Source organism: Opisthorchis viverrini, assembly GCF_000715545.1.
Source record: "Opisthorchis viverrini unplaced genomic scaffold opera_v5_173, whole genome shotgun sequence".
Classification (NCBI taxonomy): Eukaryota; Metazoa; Platyhelminthes; class Trematoda; order Opisthorchiida; family Opisthorchiidae; genus Opisthorchis; species Opisthorchis viverrini.
In genome coordinates, this window is record NW_008751827.1 from 619,118 (window position 1) to 638,472 (window position 19,355).

General features: G+C 42.2%; 1 protein-coding gene across 1 annotated transcript; it reads right to left on the reverse strand.

The window, feature by feature from the left end:
- Window positions 1-3,072: 3,072 nt before the first annotated feature.
- Window positions 3,073-14,668, reverse strand: T265_14292 (hypothetical protein; the record flags this gene model as incomplete). Its single annotated transcript, XM_009172969.1, has 7 exons — window positions 3,073-3,386; window positions 4,478-4,681; window positions 6,851-6,936; window positions 9,419-9,515; window positions 12,066-12,215; window positions 12,693-12,924; window positions 14,560-14,668. The coding sequence occupies 7 exons, from the start codon at window positions 14,655-14,657 to the stop codon at window positions 3,261-3,263; spliced, it is 993 nt and encodes a 330-aa protein (XP_009171233.1).
- Window positions 14,669-19,355: the final 4,687 nt, after the last annotated feature.

The following is a 19,355-nucleotide window of genomic DNA, read 5'->3' on the forward strand; positions in this document are numbered from 1 at the left end:
CGTGCAATTCGGTTTCAAGTAGAACATAAGATTGACGGAAACCCGGGGACTGCGCCTACCTGATAAGCCCCAAGAAGGACGAAACCTGTCGTGGGCTGTCGAAGAGTTTTGAGAAAACTTGTGAGTAGCTTCCTTCAGGATACGATATCTTGAATATCGTACCAACTGAAACATGAGGCCGCCTGTGTGCAGCACATTCAGTTGAAGAACATCATAAAGCGTGAGATTCAGCTGGGTTCCAGGTGGGTCTCTCGGAAATGAATGTACTTTGCTAAATCAGTTTATGTCGAGAAGCCCATCGCTGACAAGTCACAATGAGGACGAGCCCGTTGTGCACTGCTTCTCAGCTTTTCAGCCTGGGTTGGCTTCACTTACAGGACAAAATCTGAGTTGGAAATTCCAAATTCTCAACACACCGAACAGTTTTGTCTTAAGATTTCGAATCTTCCTGACTATTTGTGAGAAGCGTACTAACGATGAGTACAGATAATTCGTAAATGCGGCAACGGATGCACAACAGGCACCCCATGCTATCGTGTCGCTTGACTGGTTTAAGCTGACTGATTCTACCTAGACTGGTGGCCGAGTAATGGACGGTGAACTGGCATTTCTTGATATGCTCAGATTTGTGAGTACACCTTAGTTTATGAGCTAAAGTCTTGCAAGCTGTACGACTATTTAAGAAGTGGTGTCGGTGAGTTCGGCAACATTCCCATTCTGACGTCCTAGAGGTTCACGGAATGAAATTGGTCTTGTGGTACCAACACACATGTCATGAATATTCATTTGTTATTAGTAGAGTGAAATAACAGGTAATCAATGAAAAGTAATGAGGATCAGTCCTCATCTGATTAAACCAACAATATTTTTTCCAGTAGGCCAAGAAATTCCGCTTGCTGCTTTGTCATCGAGATTGCTCCCACTGGAGAACCACTAAGTAGCCTGGTCGGCTCAAATTTTGCAGTCGATGCAGTTGTAAAGTGCCCAGACCACTGCTTTGAGGGCGCATTCCAGCTGGGCCGGTGGTCTTAAGCTATATTAAGTGAACTCTCTAAGAACGTGCCAAAATAAGCAAAAAGGAAATTGTAGTGCCTAGGTAGGACCTAGGACCAATAACGCCAAAGGAAGGAATAGAACTTACGTCACCATGCACCGCATGCCATAGACCAGTTAGAGGACTGTGCTCATTCCTTTGCCAGTTTTATCTATTCGGTGGCTCCAGTTCTGTACCAAAAAATGGTTTCGAAAGCGCTACATTTCAGTTTGTAGATCAGGGCTCCCTAAACTTTCTATCGTGGTCCTTCTGGTGACGAACGCATGACCATTAATCCTTCACTTAGTATGGTTCGTAAAAACCTTTCAGTGGAGAGGCAATATCAGTGAAACAGCGGTTTATTTCAGCGGACGTTTTACCCCTCGGGTGAAATCCATCTACTCCGAATGGCCTAGAAGAACTGCACATGCTTGTTGGGGATCATCACCAACGCACTGCATACTAATCTCCAAGGCGGTTCAAACCCTCAGCCTGGGTGGTGGATGGGTCGCGCTTCATTCAGACTGAGCGCGAGTTCGCCACGCTGCTGATCAGCTTAACGGCGCGCTTTTCAACTACTAACAGGAAGGTCGGGGTTTGGATCTTCCAAGCTATTCGTGAGGTGCGCAGTTCTGACGGTACCCTACTGGGGTGAACTAGCTCTGCTGTGATTTCAGTGAGGAATAACTTCTTGAATCTCGATTGAAGTTTCAAAATCCATTCATAAAACTATCTTTGTGTATTCAGTTATTTCCATATATGGTTGCCTCCTTTTGATCCCACCCCAAATAGAGTTTGTCACTGTCAATCTTCTAAAGCCTGGTATTAAACGCAAAATATGGTTTTGTCGGTCTGTCGTTTCGATTGTTTGTATACCGTCTTACTTTCTGGCACAGATCTCCGCTGGGTTATTTAAGGCGTATGTGGTTCTGCATCACCCAGACTGTTTAACGCTGAATTCATCCGTGTGACCTTGCCATCATTGTCCCACTTGTGCTGTTGCGTGTCTGCTTGTGCAATAACATAAAAAATCGGATAAATGACGTGACAGACCATAGTAGTCTGTGGATATTCTATGATTTTCTACAGTTATTTTAGGCTGTGAGCCCAGAATGAAAAATATCAGTCACATTGCCCACTATTTCCATTACCAGATTGGCCTCACTGTGGTTTGAACCTACTGAACATGAACACTGGGAAAAACATCGACCAGTAATCTACCTTCGTTGCCTCGTAGAGTCATGTGACCCGAGCATGTGACCGATGAAAGACAAAATTAACGCTCCTCATTTCCTTGAATCTTAAAGAGATTTGAGAATTCACTATCCCTCGACAAGAAAAATTATCTTTCCACTTTTGAAGCTCAGCATTTCACACGAGACAGAATGCATGCACTAACCAGTCTTTGATGGATGGAATAGCTCTCCAATGGGGTACCATAAAAAACTGAACCTCGAAAGGCTGTGATTTAGCTTTTTTACTTATACTATCCCCCTTATTTCACAACTTACCTCTGTTAAGTTACAGAGCACAAGAGGATTTTGCGTCGCAGTTTAATAATACAGGGCGAACCTGTCCTGTAATGGCATCGATTCGGACGAGCAATCGGCTAATAAGAATAGCATGCATTCTCTTCTTAACAAATCACTTGAAACAAACAAGCAATAGGAAGTCTAGCTTTGCTTACTTGGTTATATATGATCACAATGTCACCATTACTAAAGTTGTGGGAAATGCTGACACCAATGTGAAGAAAAAGAGCGTGAGGACGAGCGGACTACTTCTATAATTTAATAATTTTGTCCGAAAATATAAGAAGCTCTGTGTGGACAAGAACAAAAGCATTTGACGATCCCACGAATTCAGAAATGTCATTTCGGCCAAGTTCCCACAGACTAATGTAGGGCGCTCTACCTCACATCACTTTCGCCATTTAAGAGAAAATTCAAAAGATGGAATTCTATATGTATGAAATGAGATTAGTAACGTAGTTCTTTGACCTTTCTCAGTTGTGCGCATTGATTCCCATATGAACTTCAGCCGGCTGTGTGCCAACCAACCTTGCCCATCACACGGAGTTTCTGGGAAGGCTTTCTTGTACCAAATTATTCATATGCAACTATTAAGAACAGATAAAATTCACTGAATAAATACGTAGTTAGTAAACAGGGTCTCTCTTTTTTTGGCACACCATACGGACGGAGTCAATATCGGTGTAATCCAGACATCATTCACCCCACTGGTAAGTTACATCATGAAGTCCATCGCCCTGTGCAACAGAACAATACGCCGGACGTTCCACATAGCGCCGTTCATTTCTTCTTGCATCACCGTTGCATATGACTTCACAAAACTATGGGAAATAGGAGGCAGAAAATGAGTCAGTGCATTAGTTTTGTTTTGGAGAGCTATAAAATAACTTTGAAAAGTTGGGATTATTTATATCCGTTTCAATAGCCTCGTACGGCACCATATGGTCGGTCTGGACGGCATCGGCCATGTGAACTTTTCGCTACGATTTAGACGAAATCCCAGCTAACTTGCCTACAGTGTATGTCCCTAGTTGAACAGTCACCATTCTTGATTATCATCTCTGCTGATGCTTTATTATTCGCAGTCCACAGTAGTGGACCTGTAAGCGTAGAGAATATTTAAGGAAAAACGAACATTACTGCGGAAAATTTCATAGCGTGAATCATGCCGAAGAGAAATAGGCAAGGAAGCCCTCGTAAGTCTTCGTGATGTACCGAAATACTTTTGCTTCTAGTTGCTGTGAGGCCTGAATCCACAACAAGCTAGCACTGTTTTCGAAAAGAAAAATCAAGACAGTTTAGGCAGCACTAATGTTTTGAACCAATTGGGTGCTAAAAGATGAAATGAAATGTTGGCGTACGCAATGACTGCGCTGCCCATGTTGACAGTATAGGAGTATGATTCCATTTTTCTCCAGACACAGTGCCACATGATGTAACACGTGACGACAGCCAACGTCCACTGTGACCGACTGAACTTTTGGGCCGTGAGGCATCACTCGATTCTTTCAAAATGAAGTCTGATAATCCCATGAGTATAATGCAAACCGTCAGAGAAACAAGACCTTGATTAATTTTTCCGTTTAAATAGTGAAGTGCCATCTTCGTCGCCCCGGAGCATAGGAATACTTGATGAACCCAACAAGTTGCAAAACCATCCGTATCACTCGAAACTATATCTTCCATCTGGAATATGGATCACGTATCGCTGAAAGAGAAACTTGTGAGTAGAATGGGAAGAGTTTATCAGCCCTACACTCCGCCTGTGGGGTTTCATAACATTCAAAAAACGAGTGTAATATGCCGCGTTTACCTATGAAGTCAAAGTGCAAACGCGATTATTTCACATCAAACATACAAGCACAATTTGATTGGAATAATGGTGGTTGTCGAGGCATAAAACTTGACATACTTTCCGATTTTCCTTCTGAGATCTTTTGAATACCGTCGCAATGGTGTACAACAGCCCCAGCGCTATCGGGCTAACTGCAATCAACCATCCGAGGTATTGAAAATTGTTCGTTAGCGGATCGTCTTTCGGCGCCTGACTGTAAGTGTGACACTGTGAATCTGTCGGTGTGTTTGTTGCGATTACGGCATACCACGCATAGACGATCTGTCCGGTAAACAAACGAAATGACTGGCGTACAAATTTGTAATACAAAATTGACTGAACAGCGGAGAGTTCCTGACAGTCATTAGGAGTTCAAGTAGGGATTCAAGTAGAACATAAGGCTGAAGGAAACTCAGAGACTGCGCCTACCTGATGATCCCCAAGATGGGCGAAACGGTCGTGGGCTGTCGAAAAATTTTCACCAGCCTTGTGAGTAGCTTCCCTTATGAAAATATACTACAATATCTCGAATATCGTGCCAACTGAAACATGAGGCGGCCTGTGTGCAGCACATTCAGTTGTAGAATGTCATAAATGAGAAATCCAGTTGATTCTCGCGTGAAAACCAAATTGATTTGAAATGAGTTTATTACTCGAAAAAATTGTGGTTTTCAACAATTGAAGATTTAGATATATTTACTGAGTTAACAATGAGGCTGAGGTGTAATCCTACTGTTGTATCTGCTTATCGGGGAAGTTCCTTAACGAGAAGATATCAGACCGTAGTGAACATTTCCGGTGTACACCATAAGAACCAAGGGCGAATCGATGTTTGCATCATCTTGCTCAGGTATCCACGACTTGTGACATTCAAATAGCCGGAAAATCCCCACAGAAATGATGTGAAGCATTCCTCAGGCCAACCTGGCTTGTCTTTCATAAACTACATTCAATTTCCAATCAATTTGGCTTTGAAGAGAGATTCAGTATAACCAGAGAAGGGTTTCCTGTTCATGATATTCTTTTCGAATTGAGGATCTTTTAATGTTCAAATGGGAAGTGAGATTTGAGGAAATTCGAGGACCTCTCCTGAATGTCTAGTCCAAAGAAAGGTAAAACCAATCGAGAGCTGTTAAGCATTTTTCAGCAACCCTTTCAGTTGTGTGTCCTGTCAACGAAACATCACTTCGTCTTTTAAACGTAATATACTAGTCATAAGGTTGCTGACAACCCTACGACAGCCCATCAGCGGTTTCACATTTCTTGAAGCTCATGAGGCAGACAAATTCACAGTGTAACCCTCATGAAACCAGTGAGTTAGGTGGATTCAGTGGAATTCATCTTCAAAATTAAATTCGTGTGCAGTTGAGACTATTTGTCGAGGACTTTGATTTGTTTTTCTCCGTCAGACTTATACGCACTTCCGCGGCGAAAGACTTTCGCGTTACTTGTGGAAATTGTCAAATAATTTCACTGTGTTTAATAAAACTCCTGTAGAAGAATCTTACAGCCGGGCACCAAGGATACAACTTACAATTTAGTCCACATGCATGCAGGCTTCTGAGTAATTGCCAAGCGTCATTTTAAAATCTTGCACTTTCGGCTTTCTACCATCCGAATAAAACACTTCTCTTTAGAACCGTTGCACCCAGCACACAAAATCACTTGAGTTTTACAACAGAATTCATTATACTCTTTCCACCGAAACTTGAACGATACGTTTCCACAAATACACTCCTTTGCAAATTAATTTGCTTTTCACAGGAGACCCAAGTGAATCCCGCGTTTCTGATGTTCTTCAACCGAATGCACTGCACAAAGGCCGCCTCATGTTCCACTTGTACGATATTTGAAAAACCGGAGTATATTTTCATAAGTGAAACTTCTCTGCTCAGTTGTTTTCAGCAACCTTGTGGATAGTTGGAATGTATCTGCATTTTCGGTTCTTATATCAAAATGACTCTCTTGACCTAGGTGACACGATCCGATGACAGTTCTTACTTCAGTCCCACAAATTCAATTTTTTTGGTGTTCTTCGCATTCACCATGTTCTGGGTGAAAACCTTGGTCAATCAATGCTTTCTACCATCCAGAAAATCGAAATACACCGAGGAATTTGTCACTCAGAATCGTTATTCTCTTAAAAGAATCCCTCCTCATTGAAGACCTGGTTTGATGGGGGGGGGGGGGGCGATTACTATATGTAGAAAGAGAAATAGAGTTCACGGGGCAAAGGTGAGAAAAAGTGTGTAAGAATACTTCCAGTGGTCAAAACATGGGCTGACCTATTAGTGGTGTAATGTCAGTTTTACGACTCCCCGGAGACACTACTGGAAACCAAGTCCACCATTGATAGTCTGTCCCTGATTAAGTCCCTTTTTGGACGTTCACGTGGGGGCTTCCAAAGACGGGTTTGAGCATATTAAGAAGAAAATGACTTATTCAACGTACCGCAGCAAGAGAGAACAGGAGCCCGTAAACCACGTTTACAATCAACAACCGCACTTTTTGTCCATATCCGGATGCTTCGGTCCGAGCTTCAATAGCGAAAACAAAAACAGTGGATCTTTGTTAGTTGTGGAAGCATGATAGGTTATACACAGCTTGATGTGTGTGTATTTCAAAAAGCTTGGAAAGTTGCTGGGTTCTGACATGTTCTGTGCTTTGAAGATAGAGACTTCATTTAGAGATGTAAGCTTTGGGGATGAGTTGTAGGACAATGGAGACGCACGAGTAGGATAGACGTGAACCTTCCATGTTGTCGTATCTGCGCTCATCTCGAGGCCCATCTGGTGATATTCGCATGCCCGCCTGGACATTGCCTTTTGCCCTGAACCACTTACAACGACTCCCAAATCGCTTGTTCAAGTGACGATCGATAAAAGTTCGGCTGAACAAATACACTGGTTGTGGATCAGGTGGCTCAGGTGCTTTAATTCGTTGCAGCTTATGTTGTTTTTGGTTTTTTGTCGAGCTTGATGATTTGGTTACCAATGTTTCGTCATCAGTCGTGAAGAAATCACTGGTGCAAATATGCTGAACAGGTGTGTTGAGTTTTGGATCAGTGGGTATTCCTTTAGGTGACATACAATGGCTGGAATATCGAACTATCTGCGTGATCATGAGCAGAATAGAAAATGTCAATAATGGCCCCAAATTACTGCGTAGCAGTGAGTAAGTTTCTTAGGTTACTAGCGCTACGCAGCCCTGGTCCCTTCCACCCAGAAAGCCAGTGATTCCTGGTTAGGGTTTGTTTTTAAACTCAATTTTCGTAGGTTTCAAGGCTCAGCGGTTGATGCTGTTGATGCCAAAGAAGGAACTCTCGGTTGATCGATAACTCCACCTTTCTACATATCGATATTGGTTCACCTTTTGCTCAAATATCCGGATACCTTCCAATTCCTTTGAAATTTATAGAACATACACGATTGAATTAATTATTAATACTGAAATCAGAATATATCCACGGTTACAAACTATACCCATCAGAATCTGGTGTGGATATTTGGTTTCTCGTAACTGCTTGATACGTACAACCACCACAACCTCTGCAAACAGTGTCCCTCAGGACCTACTGTGGTTTATAAAAGAGTATGCTGACCATTTTTGTCCAACACCGGATGTTGTTCCCCATGTTTATTTCCGATTCGATGATTTCGTATCACACGTACATTGCGGCGAAACGTCCTTGATCGACAATGATGTTGATTGCTCTAAACACTCAACTTGTAGTCAGCTCCTAACGAAAGTGATGCGTTCCAACCTGACGAAGTCAAGCAAACGTGGATGTGTTTTGAGATCATGGTTCCCAACCCATACGAAGAACCTAGTAATAACCCTGTGTTCATGCTGAAGCAAGACAAGTATCATTGGTTCATTAATAAACTCCGTGCACAATATAATCAATACTTATGGTCATTTTGAAAATAGCACCGCAGTGGGAAAACAGATTTATAAATACACATTCACGTGGTCACGTTCAATGTTAGGATCACTTCATCTGGTATACTCGAGAAATGTCTGGCTTTTATTTTGAAATCATGCCTTGTCTGCATGATAATTTCAGCATTCAGTGTGATTCTGAAGTTCCTCTACCTGATCCCAAAAGGATTTTTTTTGCAATGACCTGGCTGAGTTGTGATGATATGTTTCAACAGGAATCAGGATTTACTTTGCTTTCCCTGGTCTAGATACCAAAAGTGGAGAAAATCTCCCGAAAAATTCTGTTGCTCTGGTCATATATGTCAGAACTCGATAACAGAAGATAACGTCACCTAAGCTTTCTGTCGAAATCGTAAAATATTTGGAAAAAACTTGACCGAATGAGTACAAAATTTTGACCTTCTACAAATCGAATAATTACATTAAGCAGCATCCTCCCCGATTTACCTGCTTAACAATTCACAATCTGTTGATGGTTTGGGGTTCGCTAAATTTTTAGCTGAATTTTTGCCCTATGAGGAAGTCAATCTATGCAGGAAAATCCGACGAGCGTCTATATATCTGCTTCATTCTAATTGGGATCGTCAGCAGTGCAGACGTCATGATAATTCAAGGGGATTTGAACCTGTGATCTCCAGGTTAGCTGTTAAAAGTCAACACTTCCGACCACAAACGACTGATTAACTTGCACTTGGAAAAGATATAATGCTGCTCATCATTCAAATACACTAGTCACATTACATGATCAAGTGTTGACACTCCATTGAAGCTTAATTCAATGGAAGCCATACTTCAGAAGGTAAGTAACTTTGCATCCAACTGGTGATTTGAATCCTGGAAGTGCGCCTGCATACTGGCCTTTCTGGTAGCAAACACAAGGAATTGTTATCTCAGGTAAGCGATGGACACCAACTAGTAGCTCACGCGAGTTGCAAAGTGTAGCTCCTTGAGTCTGTCAGACTTTGCCCCACGAAAAAACAAACGAGGGTTAATAATCTCCCGCTAATAGAACAGCGTTGCCTAAGGATTACATACGAAATTCACCAATTGGCATACATTACCCAGCTGTACACTCACCGTAAACCACGAGAAAACCAACACCTTGTATGGTTGCAAGTACCACTATTAATCGCTCCGCATAGGCTTCGACCAGTCGCATCCAGAAGAATCCAGACTGAAACCAGAGGGGATTAAACTGTTTTTGACTCAAACCAACAGTTATCAGCCAAGTCGTTTGTGACGTTTACAAATTGATTTTTTCTGTTCACCATCGGGTATTTTACAGCTGCTATTTAGTTTGGCTAAATTAATCGACAGAGTGGAACTAAGTAACACAATCAGGAATACAGAATACACTAGTGTTTTCTACCTTTCGAAGCCAGTGTTACCGTTATTGATGGTAACGACGATAATGGTGATGTTGACGATGACAGTGATGATAAAAGCGAATATGCTAATGACCCTTTTGACATTTTGTGTAGATCGCTTATAATCAGTTTCAATTCACTTTGAAAAATGTTCCCGCTAAAAGCCAGTCGACTGATCACTTAAAGTGGGCTGAAGGTCTGTTATTCGGAAGTAAACGCTCATTTCCCAATAAAAGTTATGTGAACATGGGAAGCAAATCAGACTCGATTCACGCATCTAGTTGCAATGTACTCCAACCATATTAGTCGAACAAAAGTACTTTTATGTTTTAGTTAGGGATGTAATCATGGTGGTGTGGGATTATTCTACCACATCTTGTATGATGTGCACTTGTCTGTGATAATGTCTCAGCTGGCAGATGTGATTACACACCTGTAACGGTTGCATAAAAGTGGATTAGTTGGTTATGTTGGAAACGCCGTATGAAGAACATCCAACGAAAGATTACCAATAGAACTGATTGGTCGGGCGACGAATGGTCAGTACTCTCATGTAAATTGTTAGATGACACAAAATTGGTTCCCGTAGTTGAATGGTATACAACCTTCCTCGAAACGAACAGAAATTTTTTACGTCTGTTTATATCCACTGAAGACTACTCAAATAGGAAGGCGTTATCGAAATACTCGCCCAACTCAGAGTAAATTGTGTTTAGAAATCCCATTGGCAGAAATCATTAAGCAACGTATTGACGATTTGCTATTTTATAAACTTGTGCGATTATTCCCACCACCTAATTCGCTACCCGCCAACCGTAACATTTGTTGTTTCCTCAAAACAACATGGTGTGCGGAAACATGTAAATCCTAGCTTATTACTCACGAGTGATGCGAAATTCCAAGATATTGAAAACCTTTTCAGATTTTGGAAGAAGGAAACTTGCCGTATCAAAAGAAGGAGAACTCGAGTGCCTTTGATTACCCTCTGGGTATTCATTGGTCATTAGCTCACCTGCATCTCATGTAGTTTAAGCGCTTCTATAAGTTAGCTAACTGAATAGTTGGTGAGCCGGCTGACTTCAAAGTTCCGTCCTTACCAGAAGTAGCTTTGAGTAGGCTATCGAAGCATTTGCAGTCAATACATGTATTCAGTCTTGGCAGTCAAAACACGAAGCCAAGACCTTACATCAAAATCAATCGTATTCGAAAATATCAGATGAAGGATTGTGAAACATTGTGCGTTAGAACAACCACAAGGATTACCTGGAATTCCGGCGATGGCCTGGAGGAGTGGAACAAAAACCTATTGACGGACACAGCGCATTCGTGCAATTTATTTCTGATCAGCTTGTTGACAGCCAATCCATATTCTAACGTAGTTTGCTCAACCGGCACACTGAATCTTCATAGGCTACTTTATTTTGTAGAGTAATTAGAGAATTGGAGAAAAGTTTATCAAACAAAATTATTATGTCCAAAGTGCCCCGACTGTAAACGGCACGAGTTTATTTTGTTGACGGTGCGGGATATCTACGCGCTTACATAGATTGTGGAGATGTTGCCGCTACGGCTTGCTAGTCCTAACTCCTCCAGTTGGGAGCAACGTAAAACAGACGTGTATTGAAATGTGTAATCGGTTGCGCACGTTCAGACGTTGAGTGGGCGTAGTTATGTGGGCGATTCTGTTCCTGAAGCAGCAATCCATCAGACTATCGCAAACGTAATACGGTATGGTTCAATCTGAACATGAAGGCTTCTTCAGTGTATGACTAAGTCTCCCTCAGGTAACTGAAGCACTTCGTAGCTTCATGCGGTTTGGACCAGTTAAGCATGTTTGTTCCAGGAGTGTCCTGCGACACAACGGCCCGAGTAATAGAAACGACAAGTATTGCAAATCACCGTTCCGAAAGCGGCATCAACTGTCCTCCACCAAGTAGACTGTTGTCTGTGGATTTGCTGTCATTGCGCTTTGAAAATCTTACTCGAAGCAGGTGGGTTTGCCTTCCTGAGCATAGGATAGCAAATCCAATAAGGGACGCTTTGCACGGAAATGTCTGGAACAAACAACTATGGGAGCTGCACGATGGGACATTCTATGCAGATGCCTAGACATCTAACCTTATTTTCCTTTAAAACGGATCAGAGTAAATTTTAATGAATAAAGGCGCTTCTTTCTACCTAGTGAAGTCAGCCTTGTCCTATAATTATACCTAAACGAGCACAATACTTCCTTGCAAAAAGGGTGATTATTGGTAGACACCCAGAAAAACAGTAAACACAAAGTTTACGAAAACGGATGTCGAGCGTTCAGTAATCTCTCTGCCGACACAAAGTATAAACACCAAAAAGCCACTTACGCGGCAAATCATCGGAATTCCCAGAACACTGAGAAATAGTACGACTATAAGGACGGTCGTGCAGTGTACCTTCCGTCTCTGTCTTCTCAAACTGTCGGCTGCCATAAACATGTCCAAAATATTGTCAATAGTGGCCAGCAGGCGAAGGGACTGGGAGAGAGAGAGCATTGAAGAAATTTCAGGCGAGATAGAAGTCAGTGAAAAAAATTTTGGCATCTGTCAGACCAAAAACCGGTTAGAACGAGAGGAGGATTTTTTTGTCGAAACAAAAGACTGATCCAGTTGTTCACATCTAGGAAGACCATCCGAAAAATCTTCTCTAGAGTGCCAACCTCTGCGACTGGAATAACCGATAAAAACGATTTAGAGAGACCAGTTATAAGTGCCATCTTCCAACGGGTGGTATGTTTTCAGCACGGTCTCTCTGGACAGTGCATTTGACTTTTACTGAGGTGGCCCTCAGTTAAGGTCTTCAAGATATTTTTGCGCGTCTCAGAAAACTTCGCCTAAACTCCAGCTGTCAGCGAAAGTGACCATGCGAAGTGTGCTCCTTAGGTAATCAAACTCAAGACCAAAAACCATCGCCGGCCCAGCTCTCTTACCACTGTTGATTCTCCACTCACTTACCGTGGACAGGAGGATACAAAGTAGAAGGAGGCAAAAATATGACACTGCAAGAGTCCGATGACTAGAGAACTTTGAAAGTATGTGAGGCACGATCACGAAAGGGGCCATCCAGTCTGTTCCAAGGTGACAACGGAGGTACTCTGGGTCGTATGAGGAGGCTGTGGCAAAAACTACAAGTAATGCAGGCAGTGGGGCAAGTAGTACGAAGCCCAAAAAGACAGGTATCCAGCTTCTGAAAAAGAAAAACGAATTGATACACAGAGAAAAACACCAATATGATTTTCATGGAAATCATAGGAATATTAGCAGTGTGTCTGAATAAATAAACGCTGCTTGAAGGGTTTCTCGACGGGAATGGTAAAGTAAGCAATGTCTACATCGGCCTGGAACATGAGCTCATCTTCGATACAGAAAGACTAGGTGAGCTCTTGGTTAAATTTCGGCAAATTTAAAAGTTACTTGGACCAATCAGGTCGTTTTTGACACGAAATTACCATTGCCGTTACCAATACCAATTAAAATCAGTATCTGTTCGGTGGTCCATGCCTCAGAAACTTAAAAAAAACCTCTACGGGGACAAATGGGGTCTGAATTCGGGTAAAATAGGCTAATAAATGAGTGGGTTAATGAAATATTCAACCAACTAGTTAGGCAAACAATCACTTAATCAGTTAATTAGTAGTTAAACGCGTCCGCGGTCGGCGGAATGAATAAACAAACAGATGGATCCGTAGATTAATGTGTGGACGAACGAATTAATGAGACAATTAACTAGATAATTAAGTAGCGAGCGAATGAATGAATTCATCAGCGGGTGAATGGATAAATAAATTAATTAATTACCGAATAGGTAGGCGGATGGATAAGTCATCATCATCATCATTGTCAGCTACAATGCGTACGTACTTGTCGAACAATGGTTGTAGCTGCCACAGTTTCCTTCACCGATGATTCGGGGAGGTGGTGTAGGTAGCTGCGCATTGGAGGCTGGAGCTGATAAATTAGAGAGTAAATACCGAAGAGCCCGGTGCTGCTCAGAAGGCACCTGCTGTGCGCAGCCGCATCAGAAATGAGACAGTAATGCCTTATTCCCTGCGCCCTCGGGTTAGGCCAATCCCCTGCAGCCGAGCAGGTCATACTTTTGAGTAATCGGCTCCGGGAAGGGTCCCTGAAGAAAACCCAGCGTCCGCTGACTCATGGATCAGACTTTTGAGTCAGAGGCTAGGGGCAGGGTCCCCGCTGCCTTGTGGGTCAGACTTTTGAGTCAAAGGCTCAAAGTGCCGTACCTCAACCAAACCCCCTTCCTCGGCCTGGGCCACCGGGAAGTACCATGTGCCGCACAATTCGAATAGATAAGTAGACTACCTTTTCACTTGTTGATTACTCTGTCAATAATGTACCTTATTTTTAGCGATTTTATTCATCATTCTTTGAGCTCATACTATGTTTTTGGTGGTTATTCGCCATTATTATGGATATCGCTTTCCGGTTCGCATGTCGGTTTGATTATAACGTGAAGATGGGGTTAGAAAATAACTGTAGGTTAAATAACGACACCATATACCTACCTGGATTTAAAAGCCCAGGATTTATTCGTTATAATAGCGTCTCAGGGAAATTAATACGAACCATTCTGGCGTTCATCTAGCTGTCGCACACTACCCTCTGCCATTTGTTAACCTTGCACATTCAAGCGGAGCTCTTCATTTGAGAACCTCATGATTGGCAGTTCTTGGTCTAGTGTAAAACTTTGCCTATGGAATTCAATGGAGGGCTCCGGTAGACTAGCTACGCCTCCTACAGAGTAAAAAGCGAAACTTATAGCAGGCCTGTTTCAGGTCTGAGACATCTATCCGCCAGGACTTACATGTGTTTACGTTTCCCGTCTCCATTCGCAAACTTGCCCAACATCGGAAGCACTCCAGTCCAAAGGTTTGCTACACGCGATAGATGTACAAACGTCATGAGCAGGCCCTGTGACAAGGAGTGGAAACATACTGTGAGTAGTTTGAGCAAGCCATCGAAGTTCACGGCCAATACATTACGCGCAATCTTGATAAACGGCGTTAGGATAATGAATAAGTGGTCCTATTCCACGGAGACCTTTTCGATACGGTTGTTTCCTCGTAGTAGGGTGACCATCGACAGCAGCACTGAAGATATCCTACCTACCTCGGATGGAATGGAATTCTGTTCGTATCTAGGTGGTTTTCAACAGCTTCCATGAGTGTGGGGTGAAATTCATTATTTGGTACGCAACACGCACTCCTGATGTGCAACAGACGCCGTTTCTCATGGCATATCTATTGACTTTTTGTCCAACTAAACTGGAGTATGAATCACCAGCACCAGTGAATTATCACGAAGATATAGTCTAATATTATAGTAATAACCACAAGTTCCCCCTACACTCAGCCAGAAATATTAACTTCACTCGGTATTTCGGCGATGGAACCTTTCTATACATTGTGTTAAATGTGGGCTAATTCAGGTCTATTTCAGTCGAAAAGAGTTCATCAATGTGTAGGACTGGTTTACTAGCCCTGCTTGCGATGTGAACTCTCTTAAGAGATAAATCACTAGAAGATTTACTGATCTCATCGTTCTCGTTTTAAGAGTACTGGCGCCCTTCTGATTGTGCCAAACCAAGGAAAGAAAGAGCTGGACTCAAATTACATTCGTGCTAAACCACATGAGTACTGTACTTTGTTGACCTTCTTTCAGCAGAGATTTCAGATTGGGCATTGAGCGGAAAGCTCCAGAATTTCATGCCGACTTTCTAACAGGCGTTTAGGTAGGGAATGATTGTTGAGACGATGCAACCACAAGCACTCACTTGTGCAAGTCTAACGTATGCGATATTTTTAGGCTTTGCATCTCGAATCAGCTCTCGGTTCAAATTCCGACGATACGACCTTTAGATTTGTGTCTTTTTTTGAATCCTCAGGTTCGGCTGCAGCAGTCTTGGCTACTTGGCTCAAAACCAAGCGGCTCAGTTATCCAAAATAATCTTGAGAACACCAGTTGACAAATGTAAGCGGATTCAGTGATCACACTGAGTGATTTGTGCTGAGGATTCATAGAACTTAAAAGGCCTCTTCTCGGACGGTATGGCCGTAAATCAGCCAAAAAGCTGGTCATCTGTCAAACTCATGTTGATTAAAAAGCCTTTGCAACGGACACAGTCTCCACATCCAGTTGCCCGCTAAGCGTTTGAACAGAAGTGCCCAAAGTCTAAGCTTCAAGTAGCACATGCGGCCCAATCATGAGCAGCAGCAAAGTTCCTCACAACTGAGATTTTCCTGAAACATAGTCCCTAGAACAAGTTCAATAAAACAATTATTGAAACAGCACCAGCTGCTGTTCAGTGAAACCCTCTTGGGGCATATGTAGAGTGGCACAGATATACATGATCCTCAAGTAGCTAGCACAAGGTGTGTCTAGATGAACAAGAAACTGACAATTCGATAGGCGTTATCGTAACTTTCTCAGGTTTAAAGTGGTGAGACTTTTCAGTAAAAAAGTCAGCTGAAGAAGCCCTTAGGATCTCTAAAACATTATTGAAACTTTCAAAATCTCGGTGACGAAGCGGGATCTTACGATGCATGCTACGAATGGGCACTTCATATACGCCATGAACATGAATCACCTCGTTAGTTTTCCGTTTATTAGGCTTTTTCCAAAAAAACTCTGCGGAGAGAATGTACAAACTTCTATCAAACCAAAGACAGTTGAAAGGGTTCTTCGAATTTCATCGGGGTGGAAAGTCAGCAACAAAAATAAGACATATGCTACTATGTGATGTCGGATACAACAAGGAAAAATGGGGATCAAATAAAATGCCGTATAACATACTAAGTGACGTTGCTGAATTGCTTGAATAGAATCAAGCTTTCCTTCAGAATGAACAGGTGCATACAACCTGAACTTTGTGTTGTCAACTCCACTAACGTTATCTGAAAATGAATTCATTTTCAGCTAGAGACACCAATCATAAGATTGCTGATGACTCTTGAACAGCCCACAGTCGGTTTTGCCCTTCTTGCGGCCCATATTAAAGGAGAGATGCGACTGGGTTCCAGCTTAGTCTTCCGTCAGAACCAGTTCGGTAAGCAGATGAGTGTATTTAGCTAATTTCTTCCAATTTTGGTCCAAGTAGAACACAGGGTTAACGGAAACTTGAAAACTGCGCCTACCTGATGAATCCAAGAAGGGATGAAACCGATCGTGGGCTGTATAAGTGTTTTCAGTAACCTTACGCATAGTATATATATATATATATGTATATATATATATATATATATCGAATGTCGTACCAACTAAGAAGTGAGCCGCACGCTCAGTTGCTCAAATACATAAAAACATAATAAACGAGAGATCCATCTGGTTTGTAGGTAAGTCTTCCATCAAAACAGATTTGGTAAGGAAACGAGTGTATTTCACTAACTTTACAGCTGGTTCTTACTGATCAACGGGGTGATCCGTGTAGGAAGGTAAAACATATTTGATTACGGTAAGCAAGCAAACCTGCATCGAGAAACATCCTTTGAAACCGTTGTGAGTCAGTTGACGCAGCCCGTACTTACTGCCCCATACAGTCATTCAACGTTTTAGTGTTAGACAAATCCCTCGATGTCCTTCTGGTGAGTCAGAATGGAGACAAAATATTTTGTAGTTAGAGTTTTCAGGGTCTTACTACATACATTTCTCATTTCTACATCACTGCTTCTGAAACATCAAGTGCACACCTTGTTGGGATACGGGACAGCAGTCACTGATCTCGTCAAATCCGGTATAAGAAACAAGTTCTCCCAAATGTAAGTCAGAGAGGCTATAGGCATTGTTACCTAAGGTAGCCGAATTCATCATACGGACTGTGTGATGAAGGGATGTTTGTGAATGAGTTCCTGCATTCCAGGTATCAAAAACCCAGATAATTCTGTGCCCGACATTATCAGCAGCGTTCCTTAACCAAAATTTGGAGGTTAAACTTCGATAAGATAGATTTTCAAAATTCAGAACGCAGTCAGATTTTGCTACCCTCTTTGGTATCCATTAACAGTGCTTCCCGTCGTTCCACTAAGGCAACAATGATGGGAGAGTGTGCGTTTGGAAGATACCCAGTTGGATAAGCAGCGGAGACCCGTGTGCTCTTAGAAATGGTGTAGCCCATCAAGCAATTTTAGGGCTACCATTCTAGAATCACCTCCCATTCATTGATGTATTCTCCTTGATAGGTGACTGCGTTTTTTTATTGACTGCTAAATTGGAATTAAACTGCATCGAATAGCTGGCTTTTTTCTCTGTTCAAACTCAATAAACTAGACATATTGGAATTATCTGAGTATCGATTACATCTAATGTTGATGTTTATTTCCTTTTCTGCTCTCCAATTCTGTGACAAGACCTGGGATTTAAAAATAGTACATTTCGGTGCTTTGTCTTCTTTCCGATATTTTTATGGCCTTTGAACTGCCAAAAAAGTAGCGAATCCTTTGTAATAGAACAAGCCTTATTTACGCACTCGAGTTTTCTGTAGGTCGGTCTTTCGTGAATATGTTGGAGCTTACTTGATGTTTTTAACAGAACATGTTTACATTTCCAGGCCTAAATAGATGCGTAAATATGCAAGGACTGGCATCTGCATGCTACGAAAAGCTTCAAATCTTTTCTATCAATATGCACTGCTTAGTCAAGAAGGCAGAGGCAACTTCTTTTTTCGTCATTTCTGGCGACCTTCAAGATAAGCACTGTATCCAGGACATGGTGGTGTCTGCAAAAATGCGTGCGCAAAGGTGGTAAGAAAACGGATACACATCGACGTAACTTAAAGACTTTTCCGGATGGAATAGACCAGCAAAACATCTTGAAGAATTGCCTGGGGAAGCTTTATATGTTTCTGTATGTATTCGTCGGGAGGTAGCGGCGTATTACCGCAAACTGATAAAATCCAGCTGCGACGTTTTAACGTGAAACGACCTTTTCTAAACAGTCCACTAAAAACAACAGGCATATAGCATAAAATGACCGTTTAAGTTTTTGGATAGTCAGAGTGATACTGCTCCATAACATTACAAATTGTATAAACTATTTCGTCAAAGCTTTCGTGGCATGCCAACACGGGTGAGGTCATAATAACGCGACTATGCGTCCAAGGCGACATATACTCGAGGGATTTATCACGTTTCTGTAGTGAGATCAAGTATTATTTGGCCAAAGACCTGATATGAATAACTGACAAACCATTGGCGTGGTGCTCTATCAATAGCTCTCACAACATTTCGCCGAGGGTTACTGCTAGCCAAAACTGCAAGGGGTCTTCGCAAAAAGTAAACACAGACCACCAGAGAAGAGCCCCTCTACGTATATCATCTATGTTCTTGGCGCCCATTCTTCATCACGTATGCACGTATGTCAATATCCCAAGAGTTGTCGACCATCTAAATGTAAGGCCTCTTGGAACTCATGAAACTTAGCCAAAATTATTCTGACGTTCTTCAGAATCGTGTGCTGCAGGCATCTGTAGGCTGACCAAACAGTGCCCGGTACTCTGTCGTCATCCACACAGGTATCCGTTTCACAAAACACTATCTAGTTATCGCCCCACTGAGACAACCATATGTAACGAAATCTCCCGGTGAATTGACGTTAACTCGTTCAGGG